The 21,078-nt window shown below is 37.7% G+C and overlaps 3 protein-coding genes and 1 long non-coding RNA gene across 5 annotated transcripts; 3 read left to right on the top strand and 1 right to left on the bottom strand.

The window, feature by feature from the left end:
• The first annotated feature begins 432 nt into the window (after positions 1-432).
• On the top strand, positions 433-2,692 carry LOC107226289 (odorant receptor 83a-like). Its single transcript, XM_046741939.1, has 6 exons — positions 433-594; positions 732-984; positions 1,051-1,154; positions 1,328-1,762; positions 1,877-2,137; positions 2,237-2,692. Exons 1-6 carry the CDS (start codon positions 451-453, stop codon positions 2,294-2,296), a joined length of 1,257 nt encoding a protein of 418 aa, XP_046597895.1. The 5' UTR covers positions 433-450; the 3' UTR covers positions 2,297-2,692.
• A 6,893-nt stretch (positions 2,693-9,585) lies between these two features.
• LOC107226472 (odorant receptor 83a-like) lies at positions 9,586-12,824 on the top strand. The gene is made up of 6 exons (XM_046741928.1): positions 9,586-9,805; positions 10,718-10,976; positions 11,043-11,146; positions 11,311-11,745; positions 11,873-12,133; positions 12,233-12,824. The coding sequence occupies exons 1-6, from the start codon at positions 9,611-9,613 to the stop codon at positions 12,296-12,298; spliced, it is 1,320 nt and encodes a 439-aa protein (XP_046597884.1). The 5' UTR covers positions 9,586-9,610; the 3' UTR covers positions 12,299-12,824.
• Positions 12,825-15,924: 3,100 nt separating this feature from the next.
• Positions 15,925-17,878, bottom strand: LOC124293973. The gene is made up of 3 exons (XR_006903839.1): positions 17,755-17,878; positions 16,789-16,880; positions 15,925-16,657 (listed from the first exon to the last, which is right to left on the bottom strand). It is a non-coding gene; the product is annotated as an uncharacterized LOC124293973 (long non-coding RNA).
• Positions 17,879-18,575: 697 nt separating this feature from the next.
• Positions 18,576-20,806, top strand: LOC107226473 (putative odorant receptor 85e). Of its 2 annotated transcripts, XM_046730441.1 has the most exons (7): positions 18,576-18,766; positions 18,915-18,947; positions 19,026-19,167; positions 19,270-19,373; positions 19,739-20,179; positions 20,316-20,576; positions 20,651-20,806. In XM_046730441.1, the coding sequence occupies exons 1-7, from the start codon at positions 18,623-18,625 to the stop codon at positions 20,708-20,710; spliced, it is 1,185 nt and encodes a 394-aa protein (XP_046586397.1). In that variant the 5' UTR covers positions 18,576-18,622; the 3' UTR covers positions 20,711-20,806. The 2 variants fall into 2 exon arrangements, with proteins under 2 accessions (XP_046586397.1, XP_046586392.1); XM_046730436.1 differs by having other exon boundaries at positions 18,915-19,167.
• Positions 20,807-21,078: the final 272 nt, after the last annotated feature.

The raw sequence follows: 21,078 nt of genomic DNA, 5'->3' as shown, positions 1-21,078 counted from the left end.
TATTCCATTTTCTGAAAACGAATGAATAATGGTTAAATCAATTACTAGGACGAGACTTATTATAAGACGGTCAAAATTGGACCCGTGGAGACGATCGTGAGACTGATTTAAATCAATTCAGTTCGAAGTGAATGACATATTCACATTACGGTAATACAAATTTGGATTACAGAGCTTGTCACGAGAAGTGACACCGTCGCAAAAACCGCCATTTTGAAATACCAACGTGCATGGATGGATATATGCAGATGTGCAAGAATGAATAATTGATCGTTGGAATGGACGGTAAGTGTTGCCATGCGATACTTCGGAGCCATTATAGTAATTGCCACAATTTAAGAAGTGTGGAGATATTACACCCAGGCTAAAAACGAACACCACGCACCACAGATCGTCGAGATGTCGTCTTACCTAGACAGGAATGTCTCAGTCAAGGTTTCACGGTTTTATATGAAAGTTGTCGGAATTTGGTATGCTGGAACAGAACGTGAGAAATGGATGCTGAACGGGGCTCTGATTTACACAATAGCCGCTCTCGTCTTTGCCATTGCCGTCATCTTAGTCGATTTGTTTCATATTTGGGGAAATTTTCACGTGAGTACAACATTGGACAGTTGATACCGCTTGGATTCATCAAATCGCTGCCAGATTCAACGTTCTAAAACAAAAATGTATCTCCATATTACAATGCGTTTTCTTTTTGTTCTAGAAATTGATATTTACGATTTCAGGATGTCATGGAAAATCTCGTACTGGCGATGTCGCTGTTCAGTTCGATTTTAAAATTGATGATCGCAATAGCGCGAAAACATGCAATTGTCGATTTAATCGTATTTTCTGAAAAATACTTTTGGAAGGTGAAATACGACAGTTTTGGCGAGCAGGTATTAAACGAGTGCGAAAGGAAGGGTATCATTCTGCTGTGCAGTCTGGCATGTGCTGTCCAAGGAACAGCGATCTCTTATGTAGCAAAGCCGCTTATACGTGAGTGTAAAGCTTAGGTAGGTTTACAAATTACATTCTTCTTTCTCACTTATAATAACTCAACAGCAAACAATGGATTGAACGATACTCATAGAGCACTGCCGTTCAGACTTTACGTCGATTTGCCTTTAACCGTGACACCGTATTACGAGATTACTTACACAATTCAGGTATCGTAACTTTATTCAAGTATGCACAAAATTTACAACAATTTCCATCAGTCTGAAATCAAGATTACTCAACTCCTAGCATTGAGAACTGTTCAATCGAGATGCAAATTATTGATACGGAGAAGATATATTCAACCGAGTCAGTTGCTGTTTTTTCTTTTATTTTGTCGCAGAGCCTGTCAACCATACACTCAGGAATCTGTTTCTTCTGCTTCGACAATTTGATGGGTATATTGAACATTCACATCGTTGGTCAGTTTAAAATACTGCAGCACAGATTGGAGACGTTGTGTGACGAATGTATGAGTCACGTGCATGACGAGAGTCAAAGGAACTATTTTGAGACGGTGGATGTGAATTTGCCGAGAGAAATCTTCAACAAAAATGAAATTTTGAGAATGCAAATCGACGTTGTGACGGCTGGAGTGAAGAAGAATCACTCGGATCTCAGTACACAGAGTTACGACGAATTGAAGAAATGCGTAAAACAACATTTGTTCCTAATTGATTACGTCGAAAGACTCGAGTATGTCTTCAGCCCGATGCTTTTCTGTCAGATGGGATTTTCCAGCATATTCATATGTCTGACAGGCTTCGAAAGTCTTGTGGTGAGTAAGGTGCAAAGTAAGGTGAACAGTCTTGGCATTATGGTCGAATTCATTCAGATTTATCGAACGAGATGTCACGTTTGACAGCAAATACTTAGAGATTTTTATCAACAGGCTAGACGTGCAGTATTCATCTTACATCTGCTGTCCGCCTGCTTCCAGACCCTAATCTTCACATGGACCTGCAACGAGATAATCATCCAAAGCATGAAAATTGCGGATTACGCATTCAGCGCGAAGTGGTACACGATACCGGATACTGAGGAAGGACGGTCCATTCGCAAGGGGTTGATGATGATCATGATGAGATCACGTCGCGCCTGTTCTTTGACTGCTGGAAGATTTCGCGCGATATCTTTGCAGTCCTTCACGACTGTCAGTAAACTTATACTCGATTTGAAGGAAATTCAGATCACAGAAAGAATAGGAACCTACTCATCGTTAAGTCATCTAATAACAACGTTCGCATTACAGATCCTCGGCACAACTTCATCCTACTTATCGGTACTGCGTCAGATGAGCGACGGAACTTAGTTCATTCAGTTATCATAGTATATTCAGCAGCCAAGAATCAGATTTTAATATGAAATCCCGAATCGCATGAAATTCGGGATGCAAAACATCGGCTCCAATCAATTGATCCGCATCTTAAAAAATCTAAGACTGAAGTGCACGATATAATCCCAACAAGGGATTTCTTGTGTACAAAAAGAAGCTTCAATTTATCTTGGATACTGTATTTCATAATTCATTAACAACGTCTACTTGTAAAATGTGACTATAAGGTTAAGCGAACGTTAGTTACCGAATAAAGAAATGTACCCAGCTTTTTTCGAGAATGCTTGAAAGCTTCAAACTAGAGCTGTACATTGAATCGATGGTACGAGGACCTGAAACACGGACTTACAATTTTGCACAGGTTGAAAACAGTCGTTAATCCGAAGGTCTGATCCTCCCTTGTGCGTATTACACATACATGGTGTGGTTAATGGATATTTTTTCTGTTCTCTGGTAATTACAACATTGCCTTCGTTAGCCGTATTGCGTCTTGTTTCGCCTTGTGAGTCCATTATCTATTTTCAAGCATTTTGTTTGACGTAATTTGAAACCAGACTACTTTAGTCTGCAGTCAAATCATCTTTCCAGTCTCAATACTTTTCTTTCCGATGTTTACTTTGGCGATTTGACTCCGACTATCGTGCGATCAGCTCTAATCAACTCGATGGATGTGAAAAATTCATCATCGGATCGGCTTGCCTAAACCATCGCGGGAAAGGAACTATTTTTGTGAGTTCGCGGGATATTTTATTGCGGATTTAAACCATCGCTCATGTCTGCCGTCAACCACATACATTGTGAATGAGCTCGATCGATCAAATAGGATATCAAACGGAAAGACAATCATTGTGCTCTATTACAGCATAATCGGTGTACAATTTACCGGCTCACTTATAATGCCGTAGACTGGATAGTCCGTACACGTTGAGAAATTGCGGAGACGACGTTTTACGAGGACAAATACTTGGCCATAAAAGGGGGGCAGTATGCGAGTTATTAGGTTTCAGAATTATAAAAATTGGCAAGAGGAATTGAATAGTTACAGTTGGATGTGCATTAGAATGTTTCAGAATTGAATAATTCGTGATTATACAACATGGCACACCCTGAAAGGATTGTCAAGGCTGAAACAAAGGTTCCGTCGAAAGATGAGCATTCTACGTTGTGTGGAAGATTGTGGTTGGTTGATTTTCTCTTTTATAGATTTTTTTAAATTTATGAAGTATCGTGAGTACATTTTTTTTTACTGCTCACATCAATCTCGATTTACGTCACAAATGAGACCCACAGTTGCAATATCAAGCCTCCAGTTGATGTTTGAGAAGTGGATCTGACGACTATTCAATCTCACGAAATAGTTATAATTTAATACGAACTTTTAATATAAGAAAATAAGATTCCCGGTTGATATATTGTCATGTTACAGATCGTGAACTTTGCGTTGAGTACAAATGTCAGGCAAGGAATGATAATTGTAATGCTACAACCTGTTTCTTTACAAAATCGAAAAAATGTGTTCAAGAAAGTGAAAAATCAAATGAGCGCAATCTTCCACATCACGTAGAAAGCTCATCTTTTCATAAAATCTTTCTTTCAACGTGAACAAAAATATTAGGGGGTGTGACTGCGACACTTGTTTATGTGCGTAAATAATTAATACGATAATTTGGTTTGTTGTTTTCCATTATTCCATGTGAAATGTCGTGCCAAGTAATGGGGAGTTCATACTGGACCAACAGCCGCCTGTATGTATCAATTCTCATCGCAGAACTCTAGGATTTCGGTGGAAAATCGTAAATTATTCTTTTCCGAAATACCCTGATATACGTATTGTTCGAGCAAGTTTCACAAAGCTGAGTTGATGATTATAACAAAGCAGCCCTGCTTTTGGAACATATCCAAGCCGCGTATAAACTTCCGATACTTTGTTATTATTAACGAACATTTCACGTGAATGAGTAGTACACTTATTTCTTACATGATATTTAAAGTCATCGTTATGTAATCACACTAGGTCAATAAATTTTGGGTTATTATTTGTATGATTTTTATTATTATTTCATCAAGATCAAGAATGTTACCTTGACGCAATAATTCTACGTCGCATCATATTATCGTATTATAGTATGCCGTCAGTAAAATATCTGTACCACGATTTCTTCTCAACTTGTCTTATAGAACTTGATTATGAATAAAATTCGCTCATGTCAATTATTCAACGATAATAAAGGTGTTGAATTATATGAATTCGACTTGCAAAATTATTCAAAGTTTTCATTTTTGAATAGGTGAAAGCAGTGACTTCGAGTCCGTAACACGAGTCAATTCAATCATCGAAAATCCAATACCTGAGGTATCAGAATCGTTGAAAGTATACTTGAACTGCTATACGATTCATTCGAAATTCCGATGGATCTGTAACCAAATCATTTCGTCGCGTATTTCTCGAATCGCTTGATCCGCTTTTTTGAGAAAATCTCGCTCGTGTCTCGTCGTTAATACGCCAATGTATAAAATTACTCCTGCAACTACAATTTATGATTTCATGTTTCGTCGTTATTATCTTATAATCCCTATCTTCTCCGGATCTCTGACGCAGAAATGCTGCACAGTAAAGAATTCTTGAACTTCACATGTGACTATTGTTGGTCAACGATATTTGCACTCTTGACTGTCGTCGCGATTATTACCCACCTTGTTTTCGTCGACTGTCGGCAATTCCGCACCTTCGAACAGCGATCGATGCATTGCGCGGTCGTTGGTAAAGAAAGCTTCTCCCAACGTATCGTCTTATGCTTTGTAAATTTCCTCCATTGCCTGAAGGAAGGTAAGATAATACGGAGTAGAAGCCCCGTAGTTTACCTACTTGCCTATAGAAATTAACTAACGCAGAATGATTACCGTCAGAGGATGAGTTTTCATGAACGAGAATTGTGAAATTTACTTGTCGATGAAGGTGGCACTTTAACTGTCGAAATTGTTATTCCAGTCGTTTCCAGTAAAAATATCGATAAATAGTATTTTAGAATTGTACTGTCGAAAAAATAAAAGAATGGATCGTCACAATAATATAAAATAAGAGAAGAAACAAAAAAAAAGCGCCGTTTGATTTGTGTAACTGGTACAAAACTGTAATTTATATATTGCAACGTACCGTTTACCCAAGCACACTCATAACCGAGTACACGCATGATCGAGCAAAACCTAATGTGTACGGGACAATCTCTACGCACGACGAGGCGACAACACCGAGGGATTAAACCAATTATATAAGGACCACGGTGAGCAGCTATAGTCAGCAGTGTTCCAGAAAAGAGCGAACCTGACTTTAAAATTGATGTTAGGATCAGGGGTTTGAGAAAAGATAAATTCGAGTCAAAAGCGACCAATTCAATCATACGCAAAAGAAACGTGAGTTCGACAAACGTAACTCAATCTTGAAAATTTAATATACCAGAAGAAGGGAAAAGTAGGCGACATCGGGGAAACTAATTGTAAGGCAGCTTCGCGCCGAAACTCGGATTACTGTAAAACTAAATTTATTTTTGTTATATTTTATCCATTTTGTGATTCAAATCGACATACTATGATTTTTGTGAAATATATTATTATTATTATTCATGCATTCGGCACTTATGAACTATCCGCGGTTGTTTCCTTATCCGAGCAACTAGGGAGTAATATCGTATAATATGGGGATTCAGCGACGGTGACACAACCTCACACTTGGCATCGTTATAAACCATGGCCCAGTCGGGTAAATGTCATTGACAGCCACGTCAATCCACCCTGGACTGTAGAGACTATCGATAAAATAAAGAACACGCACGGCGAGCACGGGAATCTAAGTTGTGGAAAAAGGCGGCGAAGGTAACCCATTAGCTCGACAGGGATAAATTAAAGCAGAGTAGGGTTTTTTTTTTGAATGGACAGCACCTATTTTTCCTGCTCCTATTCCCTTGAGATAGCCCGAATTTAACAAATATACTCACTATTAGCACCTTTCTGCAAAGAATTCGCAACCGATGCACTTTCCATGAGCGAAACAGCACTCGAGAAAGCCAGCAAACGTTACATTTGGCGCCTAACGTGAGGCTATCTCAAATTAAAATCAATTTAAAATCAAGAATTTACGTTAAAATTAACTCAAAGTCAATTATAAATGAAGAACTTACCTTGAAATCAAATTAAAGTCATGAAAGCAGTCAAAACAGACTCACTTTGAAAGAGATCTTTACTAAAAAGCTTAAAGTAATTCACGTCGAAATCCAAGGACTTGCTCATTCACAAAACATTGCGATTTTCAAAACATTTCACTACAAGTCAACTTTGTCCATCAGGCTTGGGATCCACAATTATTGAGATTGAAAAATATCGGATAAGGAAACAACCATGGCAGGGCATAGTGGCAATGTTAATCAAAATTTAGCCGATAGAAGTGAAAAAATTTCCAGGATAACGGCGTACATATGTCAGAATTCGTGTCAGTAGTTCGTACAAGCACGCGAAACCCTTTAATTAGTCGAGAAAAAGGTCCAGATGATATGTTTGCGGTACTGTTAAATGCTATTAAGGAATCTTAGCAACTCATTTACGAGAAAATAACGGCACAAAAGGGTAACGTAGATCGACTTCACGTGGACGTTCGCACGTTAAACGTTGAGATAGACACCGGACGAGCCGATTGCCATGATAAGTTCGAAACATGTGAAAATATTGTACGAAAATTTGAAAGAAAGAATATTAAATAGCAGCAGATGTAACCAGATACTGAATTAAATAGCAGACATGAAAAATTAAAACAAATTGTAAGCGAGGATATTCGTATATTGAGATTTGTAAACAGAGGACAAAACAATGTAAATAACGACACGTCAAATCTGACAGCTAGACAGATAAAACTACCGTAGTACTTAGGGAAAAACTGGTAAAAAACAAGTAAACTATGTCGAGGAAATGGAAGAATATTTCGAATTTTTAGGTATAGATAGTAGCCAGGTTTTGATTTTATTGGGACGAAGCCTGCAAAATGACGCAAAAGTTTGGCGGACTGCGCGCCGCGATGTGATTGATTCGTGGGACGGGTTTAGAAAACGGTTTTTTGCTAGACGTTGGAGGGAGGATACGCAAAGAGAAATCCGACGTGACATAGAATTCGGATACTATGCCTCCGACTTCGAATCAACATGGTCAGAGTACGCGAATCGAAAATATGCGGCAGCAGCCGTCTGAGATCCTCAGATATCACAGTGAGAAATAGTGCGAAGTTTAATACGTCACTTTGACGAGAGCATTGTTAGCAATACGTTTTGAGCTGCACAATTTGGACGTAATATAGCATGATGCGCACAGTTTGAATTAGTATCCGACATTTTCTTCAATTTCTGCAACGACGGACAACCAAATTTTCTTTTCCAAACCTTTTACGTAAACTGTCGAAGCATCAGGCAGCGACACCCAGTCGATGGTGAAATCGAGCTTATCAAAAGGCGAATCGTCACCTTCCCAGGATAGTCCGTGATAATTCCGTGACAGCTACAAATTTTCGCTTTCACATGGAGCGAGTAAAGAATTCCAATCGCACGGAGGTTCGAAGAGAAAAGTTAACGGATTGGTATCTTCGTCGAGTGACACAACTGCCGATTCTTTTGGTGTAAAACCGGAACCCGGTCTCCCGAATCCTTGCACGTCGAGTATGAACTCCATCGTGAAAAATACTGAACGGACTGTCGTAACCTTCAAGGTTTTTATACCAATTTCCTCACTCCAGCAGTCAGCGGATTATATTCAATTATACGATCGTGTAAATACTGGTCCAGATTTCAGAGCTTCGTTTTGTTTCGCACTGTCGATGAAAATCAAAGGTTCGTACTGTGGAAATTCGCTCTTTGTCAACAAAGGCTCGGATTCTTTGCCACAATAGGTGGCTTGAAAATTTGCGTACATCTCGTACACTAACGCAAAGCGATTGTGACTCATGTCCAAGTTCAGGTTACCGTACGGATAAGACGCGGAATTCAAGATGAACTTCTGACGATATGTCATCAAGTACTTCGTGTACTTTGACAGTACCCAAATAATTGACGGTCTTGTTTTTTTTGCAAAGTCAAGCTTTTGTTTGAAGCTTTGAATTTTGCAATCTAGTGCGCGGTTGAGACCACTGATTCATTGAACCCAATATCCACATCATTCCTAATTGAAAATTTACGTTTGAATGACAAATCTTACGTAATCAGAAATCATAGAAAATTGTTTTGAGAGTTCCTGTACCTTCCATGCTATAATTTGAACGTTAATTATTTATTTTTTGCACATAAATCGGATTTAACATTCAATGATGGAGAAGCTTCGTAATTTCTTTTTGCGTTTAGATTTAAGTATTTCACGAAAGAATAATCCGGTTGTAATGTTTCTCACTTCCTAATTTTTCAATCAAAATTAAAGCAGATTCTACAGGTCGGGAAAAAAGTACTGTGTAACGTCATTCACGCTGAAGTTCAGTTCGATAAATATCAAAATCAGTGAAATTCATTTACATATAACTTGTGCTATTATAATTTTTTTACACAGGTGACGAGATACGACGTAATTATTTCTAAATACTCTATCTCATGTAGATGCGAAGAGCAGAATTCGTTTTATGATAAGACTTGACTATTGGACTCACCTGACGTTATAATTTTGTTGAAATCGCCAGCCTCTTGACAGTGCCAATACAATTGCCGTAGATTCGCGATGAAATCGAATTCACGTAATCCGGATTATTTTAAGAGCACCTCAAATCACGATGACACTGAATGCATCACATTTTGACACCATTCACCATCGACGCTCATTTTCCGAGTTTTCAGCCAACATAAAACGTGGGAAAATCATTCGCTCACGTGACATTTTCTGAAAACGAATGAATAATGGTTAAATCAATTACTGGGACGAGACTTATTATAAGACGGTCAAAATTGGACCCGTGGAGACGATCGTGAGACTGATTTAAATCAATTCAGTTCGAAGTGAATGACATATTCACATTACGGTAATACAAATTTGGATTACAGAGCTTGTCACGAGAAGTGACACCGTCGCAAAAACCGCCATTTTGAAATACCAACGTGCATGGATGGATGTACGCAGATGTGCAAGAATGAATAATTGATCGTTGGAATGGACGGTAAGTGTTGCCATGCGATACTTCGGAGCCATTATAGTAATTGCCACAATTTATAAAGTGTGGAGGTAATAGATAAATAGACCCAGGTTAAAAACGAACAACACGCACCACAGATCGTCGAGATGCCGTCTTACCTAGACAGTAATATCACAGTCAAGATTTCACGTTTTTACATTAAAGTTGTCGGAATTTGGTACGCTGAAACGAGTCGTGAGAAACGGATGCTGAACGGGGCTCTGATTTACACAATAGCCGCTCTCGTCTTTGCCATGGCCGTCATCCTAATCGATTTGCATCATATTTGGGGAAAGCTTCACGTAAGTACAACATTGGACAGTTGATGGCGTTTTGTATTTACAAACACACACTCCAAAAACGTTGTTCCGGGAGTCGACTATAAAAATTTCTGTTTCTTTACGATTGGCTCTAACGTTAGGATGCAACGGCGTCTGAAAGTGCATCAAGTTTTGGATTTATTCTGGTTCGTCTTCGTGAGGGTTCTAAGAGTAGTTGACTCCTTACATCTAAATTTCTATCGAGTACTTCTATTTAGAAATTACATATTTCAAGTCGAATTTCTGCGAGATCGGACGAAAGTTCGAGCATTCCACAAAATTGTGATCGGGGAATATTTTTTTCAACCTTCATCTCTCACCGCTTGAAATTGGAGATTGTCATAATTATTTCAATAGTATTTTATAGTTAAGAAAAAAAAAAAAGAAATGAAAATCCTATTCGAAAACAGGAATTCAGTTGCAATTACACCACGATGGATTATCACTTTCTGACTATCCCGTCACCATTGTCAGCATCATTGAAAATTTCATATCTTCTTAATCAGAATGCTAGCTGCTTTAATAGACTTGCTGAACATAGACATCAATAACGAAACATAATTTTCGGGTGGTCAATACAGAAATTTCCTCAGAGATACGAAATTGAAAATAACGTTTCTCGTTGCATAAAAAGTTCGTATTGGAAAAATTTTCTTGAATTGGTAAATATGATAGAATAAAAATTCAGCTGTAAAACAAAATCTCCTCGGAATGTGAAAATGAACTGACAAATAAATTGTCGCAAAGGAAAAGCACCTGAGTAGTAAAATGTTGAAACATGATAGACTTATCTGAATAACAAATCGCTGCCGGATTCAACATTTTAAAACAAATATGTGTGTATCTCCATATCAGAATGCGTTATCTTTTCGTTCTAAAAATTTGTATTTCCAGTTTCACGATATCATGGAAAACATCCAACTGTCAATAACGCTGTTAAGTGCGATTTTGAAATTAATGATCGCAATAGCGCGAAAAGATGCAATTATCGATGCAATCATATTTTCTGAAAAATACTTTTGGAAGGTGAAATACGAAAGTTTTGGCGAGCAGGTATTAAACGAATGCGAAAGAAAGGGTATCATTCTGCTGTGCAATCTGGCATTTGCTGTCCAAGGAACAGCGGTCTTTTACATATCAAGGCCGCTTATAAGTGAGTGTAAAGCTCAGGTAGATTTACAAATTACATTCGTTTTTCTGATTCATAATTACTGAACAGCATACAGTGGACTAAACGATACTCATAGAGCACTGCCGTTCGGACTTTACGTCCATTTGCCTTTAACCGTGACACCGTATTACGAGATTACTTACACAATTCAGGTATCGTAACTTTGTTCAAGTATGCACAAAGTTTACAACAATTTCCATCAGTCTGAAATCAAGATTACTCAACTCCTAGCATTGAGAACTGTTTCATCGAGATGGAAATTATTGACACGGAGCAGATATATTCAATCGAATTAGTTGTTGTTTTTTTTTCGCAGTGCCTGTCGATCATACACTCAGGAATTTGTTTCTTCTGCTTCGACAATTTGTTGGGTATATTAAACATTCACATCGTTGGTCAGTTTAAAATACTGCAGCACAGATTGGACACGTTGTGTGACGAATGTACGAGTCACGTGCATGACGAGAGTCAAACGAACTATTTTGAGACGGTAGATGTTAATTTGCCGAGAGAAATCTTCGACAAAAATAAAATTTTGAGAATGCAAAACGACATTGAGACGGCTGGAGTGAAGAAGAATCACTCGGATCTCAGTACACAGAGTTACGACGAATTGAAGAAATGCGTAAAACAACATTTGTTCCTAATTAATTACGTCGAAAGACTCGAGTACGTCTTCAGCCCGATGCTTTTCTGTCAGATGGGATTTTCCAGCTTATTAATATGTCTGACAGGCTTCCAAACTTTTGTGGTGAGTCAGGTGCAAAGTAAGGTGAACACTTTTGACGTTATGGTCAAATTAATTCGAAAATTCGTCGCAGATTTATCGAACGAGATGTCACGTTTGACAGCAAATTCTTAGAGATTTTTATCAACAGGTTAGACGTCAAGCATTCATGTTACAACTGCTGGCCGCCTGCTCCCAGACCCTAATTTTCACATGGACCTGCAACGAGATAATCACCCAAAGCATGGAAATTGCGAATTATGCATTCAGCGCGAAGTGGTACACGATACCGGATACTGAGGAAGGACGGTCCATCCGCAAGGGGTTGATGATGCTCATGATGAGATCACGTCGCGCCTGTTCTTTGACCGCTGGAAAATTTCACGTCATATCTTTGCAGTCCTTCATGAATGTCAGTAAAGTCATACTCGGTATAAAGCAAGTTCGACTCACAGAAAAAATAGGAACCTACTCATCGTTAACTCATCTAATAACAACGTTCGCATTACAGATCCTCGGCACAACTTCATCCTACTTATCGATACTGCGTCAGCTGAGCGACGGAACTTACGATTAGTTCATCTAGGTATCCTCTGTATACGGCAGCTAACCATCAGATTCTACCACACTGAGATAAAAAAATTGTTACATTTAATAAATATTAATTAATCCGAATAGTCGGAACGTTTGCATAGTACTGAGAGCACATTTATTCAAAGCGACAATTTATGTAGTTTTCAATCAATAAAATCCGTACTTCAGACACTAAATAATAATTTATATGAATTCAATAACGATTGAGCGGCGTAACTTACTTCAGTTGCTCTTCTGGTTTGATATCTCCATCCAAACGCTGCATGCTTCATGTCCTACAAATTGGCGCTTCACTCAAATCATATTTACAAGGACCAATAGGATATTTTTTCGATCGAAGAAGATATGGCATTTTGTATGATAAGCTGAAATCACAACGACTGACCCCGTATTTTGATTAAAAATGTATTTAAATAATTCAATGATTTCTTTAGCATTTCAGTATTATTCCAGTTCTGCGAACATGTAATGCACTGCTCTAGAGTAATATGTAAATGTGGTGTAAATTTCGCTCGGTTCCATATTTTGTTACATTATTTTTTTTTTTTTTTTGTCTTTTGCATACGATATGCTGTTGTTATTGACTGTCACTTACCAAGTGTAGTAGCGTCATTCCAAATTATTTATTGGAAAACTTATTTGGATCACAACCATACCCCAATATATTGCGTAACATATAGTTGGCCGATTTGTTTAGAGCTGGACTAAGGTAACGCTAAGCATTCGAGTATATAAACATCTCTGATTGTGAAGCTACTTTTCAAGCGGGGAAGCTTGCCGTTCAGTGACAGAAATTTGTACTACTTGGAATGAATTATCATTTCGGTTGAAAAACGTGAAACATGCACATCAAAAAATCAGAAGATTATCGAATCAAGAAAAATTTTATTTCAGTGAAATAATATTGATCTCGTAGAAACAATGATTCATTTATAGCAATGGCGTATGCAATGGTATCGAGAGTTCTTGAAATGAATTTGGAGTGTATGTTTGGAATTTTCAATTACGCATATTTGTTTGAAACTGAGAATGGTTATATTTCATTGTATCGGTCAATAACTTGAGTTAAGTGTGGTACGTGGGTATAGCAACGCAAGAAATCTTTCTTGGTTCCACTCAAACATATCCTCATTTACTTGGACGGAATTTTTTTTGTTTGATGTGCTGTATAATCTGATGAACAGAATAATTTTCTTAAACGAATATCAAAACCTGTCTTGTGAAACAAATTCTTGTTTCAACCTATTGCACATTTCTTTAGTCGTAGTTATCGTTGATCATGTCGGACAAACATCACATTGAGGCAAATATACAATCTGGCAATAACGTTACTATTTTAGCAAGCGCAGGATTATCATTTCCAACGTCTTGGTGCTTTTGAACCGATGTGTTCAGCGGTTGAAGTACTATTATTTCACGAATTGAATGAAGTTTCTCGATTCAAGGGAAGTTCTCGTTCCAAAATTTCCAGTTTAATTCTTTGAAATAAATATATGTACTTGTTTGAAATATATTAAACTCGAAAGTATGCAGCATTCAAATCAATGAATCGATGCTTTTGTTTCAACTGAAAATTAGTTGTTTTGAGTGAGAAATTGTTCGAATCAAATAAACTGGAGGCCAAAAAAATTAGTTGTTCGGTTCGAGACCTTTTTTTTTACAGCGTAAGAAATCCCGAATCGCATGAAATTCGGAGCGCAAAACATCGGCTCCAATCAATTGATCCGCATCTTAAAAAATCAAAGACCGAAGTGCGAGATATAATCCCGACAAGAGATTTTTCGTGTACAAACAAAAGCTTCAATTTACCTTGAAAGATGTAATTCTTAATTTATTAATAACGTCTGTTTGTAAAATGTGACTATAGGGCTAAGCGAACGCTGGTTATCGATTGAAGAAATGTACCCAGCTTTTTTCGAGAATGCTTGAAAGCTTCAAACTACAGCTGTACATTGAAGCGATGGTACGAAGACCTGAAACACGGACTTACAATTTTGCACAGGTTGAAAACAGTCGTTAACCCGAAGGTCTGATCCTCCCTTGTGCGTATTACACATACATGGTGTGGTTAATGGATATTTTTTCTGTTCTCTGGTAATTACAACATTGCCTTCGTTAGCCGTATTGCGTCTTGTTTCGCCTTGTCAGTCCATTATCTATTTTCAACCATTTTGTTTGACGTAATTTAAAACCAGACTACTTTAATCTCCAGTCAAATCATCTTTCCAGTTTCAATACTTTTCTTTTCGATGTTTACTTTGGCAATTTGACTTCGACTATCGTGCGATCAGCTCTAATTAACTCGATAGATGTAAAAAATTCATCATCGGATCGGCTTGCCTAAACCATCGCGGGAAAGGAACTATTTTTGTAATGTCACGGGATATGTTATTGCGGACTTAAGCCTTCGCTCATGTTTGCCGTCAACCACATACATTGTGAATGTGCTCGATCGATCAAATAGGATATCAAACGGAAAGACAATCATTGTGCTCTATTACAGCATAATCGGTGTACAATTTACCGGCTCACTTATAATACCGTAGACTGGATAGTCCGTACACGTTGAGAAATTGCGGAGACGACGTTTTACAAGGACATATACTTAGCCATAAAAGGGGGGCGGTATTTGACTCGTTGGGTCTTGGAATTAACAAAATTAGCAAGAGGAATCGAATAGTTAGAGTTGGATGTGCATTAGGACGTTTCAGAAAAAAAATATTTGTGATTTTACAAGATGGCACCCCCCGAAAAGGTTGACAAGACTGTAAGAAAGGGACCGTCAAAAGATGAGCATTCTACGTTATGTGGAAGATCGTACTGAGTTGATTGTTCACTTTTATACATTGTTTTTAAATTCATGAAGTATCGTGAGTAAAATTTTTTACTGCTCATATCAATCTCGATTCACGTCACAAATAAGACTTACACTTGCAATATCAAGCCTCCAGTCAGGAAAGGAATGATAATTGTAATGCTACAACATGTTTCTTCGCAAGATCAAAAAAATGTGTTGAAGAAAGTGAAAAATCAAATGCAATCTTCCACATCACGTAGAAAGCTCATCTTTTCATAAAATCTTTCTTTCAACATGAACAAAAATTTTAGGGGGTGTGACTGCGACACTTGGTTATTTGGGTAAATAATTAATACGATAATTTGGTTCGTTGTTTTTCTTTATTCGACGCGGAATGTCGTGCTAAAGAATAGGAAGTTCATACTGGCCCAATGGCCGCCTGTACGTATCAAGTTTCATCGCGGACCTCTAAAATTTCCCCCGCTCCTGCCTGCTCAGATATCGTAACGGTGAATAATCGTAAGTTGTTGTTTTCCGAAATACCCTGATATACGTATTGTTCGAGCAAGTTTCACAAAGCTGAGTTTATGATTATAACAAAGCAGCCCTGCTTTTGGAAAATATCCAAGCCGCGTATAAACTTCCGATACTTTGTTATTATTAACGAACATTTCACGTGAATGAGTAGTACACTTATTTCTTACATGATATTTAAAGTCATCGTTATGTAATCACGCTAGGTTAATAAACTTTAGGTGATTATTTGTATGATTTTTATTATTATTTCATTAAGATCAAGAATGTTACGTTGAGGCAATAATTCTACGTCGCATCATATAATCGTATTATAGTATGCCGTCAGTTAAAATATCTGTACCACGATTTCTTCTCAACTTGTCTGTTATGTAACTTGATTATGAATGAAATACTCTCATGTCAATTATTCAACGATAATAAAGGTGTTGAATTATATGAATTCGACTTGCAAAATTATTCAAAGTGTTCATTTTTCAATAGGTGAAAGCAGTGACTTCGAGTCCGTAACACGAGTCAATTCAATCATCGAAAACCCAATACCTGAGGTATCAGAATCGTTGAAAGTATACTTGAACTGCTATACGAATCATTCGAAATTCTGATGGATCTGTAACCAAATCATTTCGTCGCGTATTTCTCGAATCGTTTGATCCGCTTTTTGAGAAAATCTCGCTCGTGTCTCGTCGTTAATACGCCAATGTATAAAATTACTCCTGCAACTACAATTTATGATTTCATGTTTCGTCGTTATTATCTTATAATCCCTATCTTCTCCGGATCTCTGACGCAGAAATGCTACGCAGTGAAGAATTCTCGAACCTCACATGTGACTATTGTTGGTCAACAATATTTGGTCTCTTGACTGTCGTCGCGATTATTACCCACCTTCTTTTCGTCGACTGTCGGCAATTCCGCACCTTCAAACGGCGATCGATGCATTGCGCGGTCGTTGGTAAAGAAAGCTTCTCCCAACGTATCGTCTAGTGCTTTGTAAATTTCCTCCATTGCCTGAAGGAAGGTAAGATAATAAGGAGCAGAAGCCCGGTAGTTTACCTACTTGCCTATAGAAATTAACTAACGCAGAATGATTACCGTCAGAGGATGAGTTTTCATGAACGAGAATTGTGAAATTCACTCACCCCAAACACATGTATAAGATTCCAAAATCGTCGATGAAGGTGGCAGTTCAATTTTCGAAACTGTTATTCCAGTCGTTCCCAGATTTTCATTTCTTCATGCTCAAAAAATTCAGAGAATCACGTCAGAAACGGCAGTATAAACATTGCTTCAACATTACAGTTTTAATTACACAAATACGTATTTCAAGTAATATTGTGTCCTTTCCATTTACAGAGGCGATTTGAAATTCAATACATCTTCGTTACTTTCATTACAAGATACTCGAACATCAGAAATTTATCAATTTATAAATTCATAAACAACAATGGTTTTACTCAAAATTTGAGAAAATGTGTGCTGAAATTTTAAACGATAACTTGCATATTGATTTGCCATTTGAAATCACTTCAAATCGTTGAAAATCTGATAGATTCCTTCAACTTTCTTCCACCGTGGCTTATTTTGCTGTAAAAACCATTTTATAAATTCAATTAAACATTTTCTATTTTTTTCCGCATTCAAATTTGATATTATTGGTTTTTAATCAAAATCCATATCAGTGAGATCCCAAAAAACCGAATATGTGCTGAAACGAACGAGATACTTGAAGCGTCTTAATGATGTAAAAAATAGTCTTTTCAATAAAAATAATCCATTGTTGAATGAAATCAAACGATTATATTAAATATTCAACCATTTTGCACTGATTTTAAATAAAAAGTCGATATCTCAGCTCTGGGTTCTAATTTTTGAATTGGTTGTTTTTATACTTTTTTAGAAAATTTTCGTGGTTTACGAAAACGTGAGTTTAATGAATTCTCAATGTGCAACTATCTTGTAATAAAATAAGTGAAATACTATCTATCCCTGACTCATCAATCTCCTCAAATCAGATGAAAACTTCAGTGAGTCCTTCCATGTCAAAAGTGAATGACTGACTGTTAGGTCTTGGTTAAAACAACGGAAGTATCAAAACTTATACTCACGAAGTGTTTTAGGTAAAAGCTCATCGATAATAGGCTTGCGATATGACTGAACTTTTGTAATCTTGAAACACACTACGTGTTTGGTTTCAGAATTATCTGTAGTTTAAATATAATCATTTTAAAACAGTTATTACGTGAACACGGAAATACCAACTGAAAAGTAAGAAGTCAAGTCTCACGTGACACTTAATTACGTTGAAATCGATAACCCGTATCTATTTTGCACTCGCAGAATTGGCGCAAGCTTGGCCAATTAATGAGATCAAGGGTAAAAATAACAGATTGTTGAACTTTAACAAAACTGCTTGAGCACAACCTAGAACATTACATATAATTCATCCATAGGTCACAGTGTGGTAATTTACGTTTTCCGTCTCTAAGAATAAGTCGCCGACGCGTAGCTTTTGGAAGCTTATCTACTTTCTCAAAATTTAATGATATCGGCCAAACGAAGTAGCAATAACTAACGCTTCAGTGATCAGCAGTTGCACAACTGGTATGAAATTTTTATACCGATCTTTGTCGCCCTGAGCAAAATTCAACAGTGTGGATCAACTCCGCGGCCATGGATATCAACGTCAGAGTGCGGAGCCACTCTCAAGGAGTAGACCGCGTCGCAAAAACCGCCATTTTGAAATATCGAAGTGGATATATAAGTATACGGAGATTCGAAGTGGTAATGATAGATTGTTCAAATGGGCAAGTGTTACTGTGCAATCCTTCGAAGCCATTACCGTGATTGCCACAATTTACAAGACGGAGATACGTGCAATATAACCAAGTTAAGGAAGAGTGTCACGTATTACAAATTGTCAAGATGTCGTCGTACCTGGACAGAAATATCTCGATCAAAGTTGTACGGTTTTACATGAAGGTTGTTGGTTTTTGGTACGCTGAAACGAAACGTGGAAAACGGATCCTCGTCGCTACTCTGATTTATACAGTAGCGGCACTTATTTTCGCCATTGCCGTTGTGGGGGTTGATTTATACCATATTTGGGGTGATCTTTACGTGAGTACAAATTATGGAACAAATTGTATCCGGCGGATAATGATCAGATGCATAATATATCGTGCAACGTATTTGCAAGGATTACGTTTATGCGGAATAATGCTCGAGAGCAGATTTCATAGTACGAATGTGTCTCCGATCATTTCAGGAGGTCACGGAAGTTCTCGCCGCCGTCATTCCGGTAATTAGCAGCATTATAAAATTATCTATCGCTATCGTAAGACGAAATGAATTGATCGACTTGATTGTGTTTTCCGAGAAAAACTTCTGGAATGTAAAATACGACAGTTTTGGCCAGCGTATACTAAAGCAATGCGAAAAAAGGAGCATCATTGTGCTGGGCAGCATGGCCTTTACTGTTCAAGGAACGGTGATCTCTTACTTGATAAAGCCGTTGATCGGTGAGTTTAATACCGCACTGATTGTGAGTACCGTGTATGCAGTAGCAAAAATATCGTCTTACATGGGCTATGCGTTGTTTAATTATCGTATTTAATCGACAGAAAACTACAGGTTAAATGGCACCGATAGAGTACTGCCGTTCAGGCTTTACGTCGATTTGCCTTTATCTGTGACACCGTACTACGAAATTACTTACTTGATTGAGGTACTATACACCAATCAATCTTAATCTTAATTCTTTGATCGCAATGTACTTAATTGTTAGGCCAAAATTAGTATTCATGGTAATTGGGACGCACGGAAAGTAATTTTCAGAAGTACCGGAGCTTTGTACTCATCGGATTTTAAAACTATACTTCGTCATTGAGATCAAGTGTCAATTTGTTAACAAACCATGTTAAAGGAAGAAAAATAGTTCTCATGAGTTCAAATTTATGTAAAACATTTGTTTTTGCTGTACCAATTTGTTAGTCGGTACAATCCTTAAAAATCCGATCTGTAACATGCCGGTAAAGAAATTGTCAGTATGATAGTTGAAAAATTGTGTTAAACAACTCTTTCAAACTTCAGAGCCTGTCTACCATACATACGGGAATTGTTTTCCTCTGCTTCGACAACTTGCTGAGTATATTCAACGTACACGTCGTTGCACAATTCAAAATTTTGCAGCATAGATTAGAGACGTTGTGTGATGAATGTGTACACCATGTAAGTGATGGGATTCCAGTGACTCGGGGTCCTCATCTAGCAGCGAATGAAAAATATTCGGAGGACATTTTTGGCAAAAACGTTATTTTGAAAACACCGACCGATTGTGTAAAATCTAGAATACAACAAAACCATGCGGATCTCGGTAAAACAGTGAACGATAAGTTGAAGGCATGCGTAAAGCACCATTTATTCCTGTTCGATTACATCGAAAGACTGGAACACGTCTTCAATCAGATGCTTTTTTGTCAGATAGGAGTGACTAGTTGCCTCATATGCTTCGCAGGATTCGAAACTTTTTTGGTAAGGAATCACGCGCTTGTAATTTTATTTGTATCTTCACCCGATTCTCAACTTCATTATATCGAGGTTCCTTATGGATCGTTCAATTCACAATACGACTGTTTAATAAAAGATCCGTGACAATTATTCTCCACAGGCTGGACGCCTGGTATTCATTTTTCACTTTTTGGCGAGTATCTTCCAAACCCTTATTTTTACTTGGACCTGCAACGAAATAAGCCTCGAGAGTGCGAAAGTTGGCGAAGCTACATTTCGGTCCAAGTGGTACTTGATGCCAACCTCCGAGGCAGGAACGTCTCTTCGCAACAGTCTGATGCTGATCACGATACGATCGCGTCGAAACTGTTGCTTGACTGCCGGAAAATTTCACGCAATATCCTTACAAACCTTCACAAATGTACAGTTCATTCGTCTGCAATGAAAATACCAAAATTTCTCCAATCACCGCGTGATAACAATGCTCTGTTTCAGATCATGAGGACAAATTTATCTTACTTGTCAGTACTGCGACAAATGAGCGAAGAAACTTGAGTGGCACTTCAAAGATCGACGACAACAAATCAAACCTTACGTTGCTTATGTCGCAAGTAGTCAATTCGAGCATCGAATAAATGCAAAGAATTTAAGTATGATCTTCATAATTATTTGGTTCAGTTCAGTTGAGATAAGCTTGCATCACCTAAATACGTAAATTGGGCTGCTCAAAAGCCGTTTCGTTTTGTTCTCTATTAATCTGCCTACCAGTGAAACAACATCGCAGCATTAATGTAGCCACTACTGTGTGCTAGTGAAATAGAAATCACACCTTTTTCTGTGTCATTAGGCGCAAATTCATAACGATCGTATGCTATCCATTTCTACAAACGAATTCTCGTGCCATTCAAACGGACGTATATCCG

This window comes from Neodiprion lecontei, chromosome 1 (genome assembly GCF_021901455.1).
Source record: "Neodiprion lecontei isolate iyNeoLeco1 chromosome 1, iyNeoLeco1.1, whole genome shotgun sequence".
Classification (NCBI taxonomy): Eukaryota; Metazoa; Arthropoda; class Insecta; order Hymenoptera; family Diprionidae; genus Neodiprion; species Neodiprion lecontei.
This window is presented reverse-complemented; position numbering and strand designations above follow the sequence as displayed.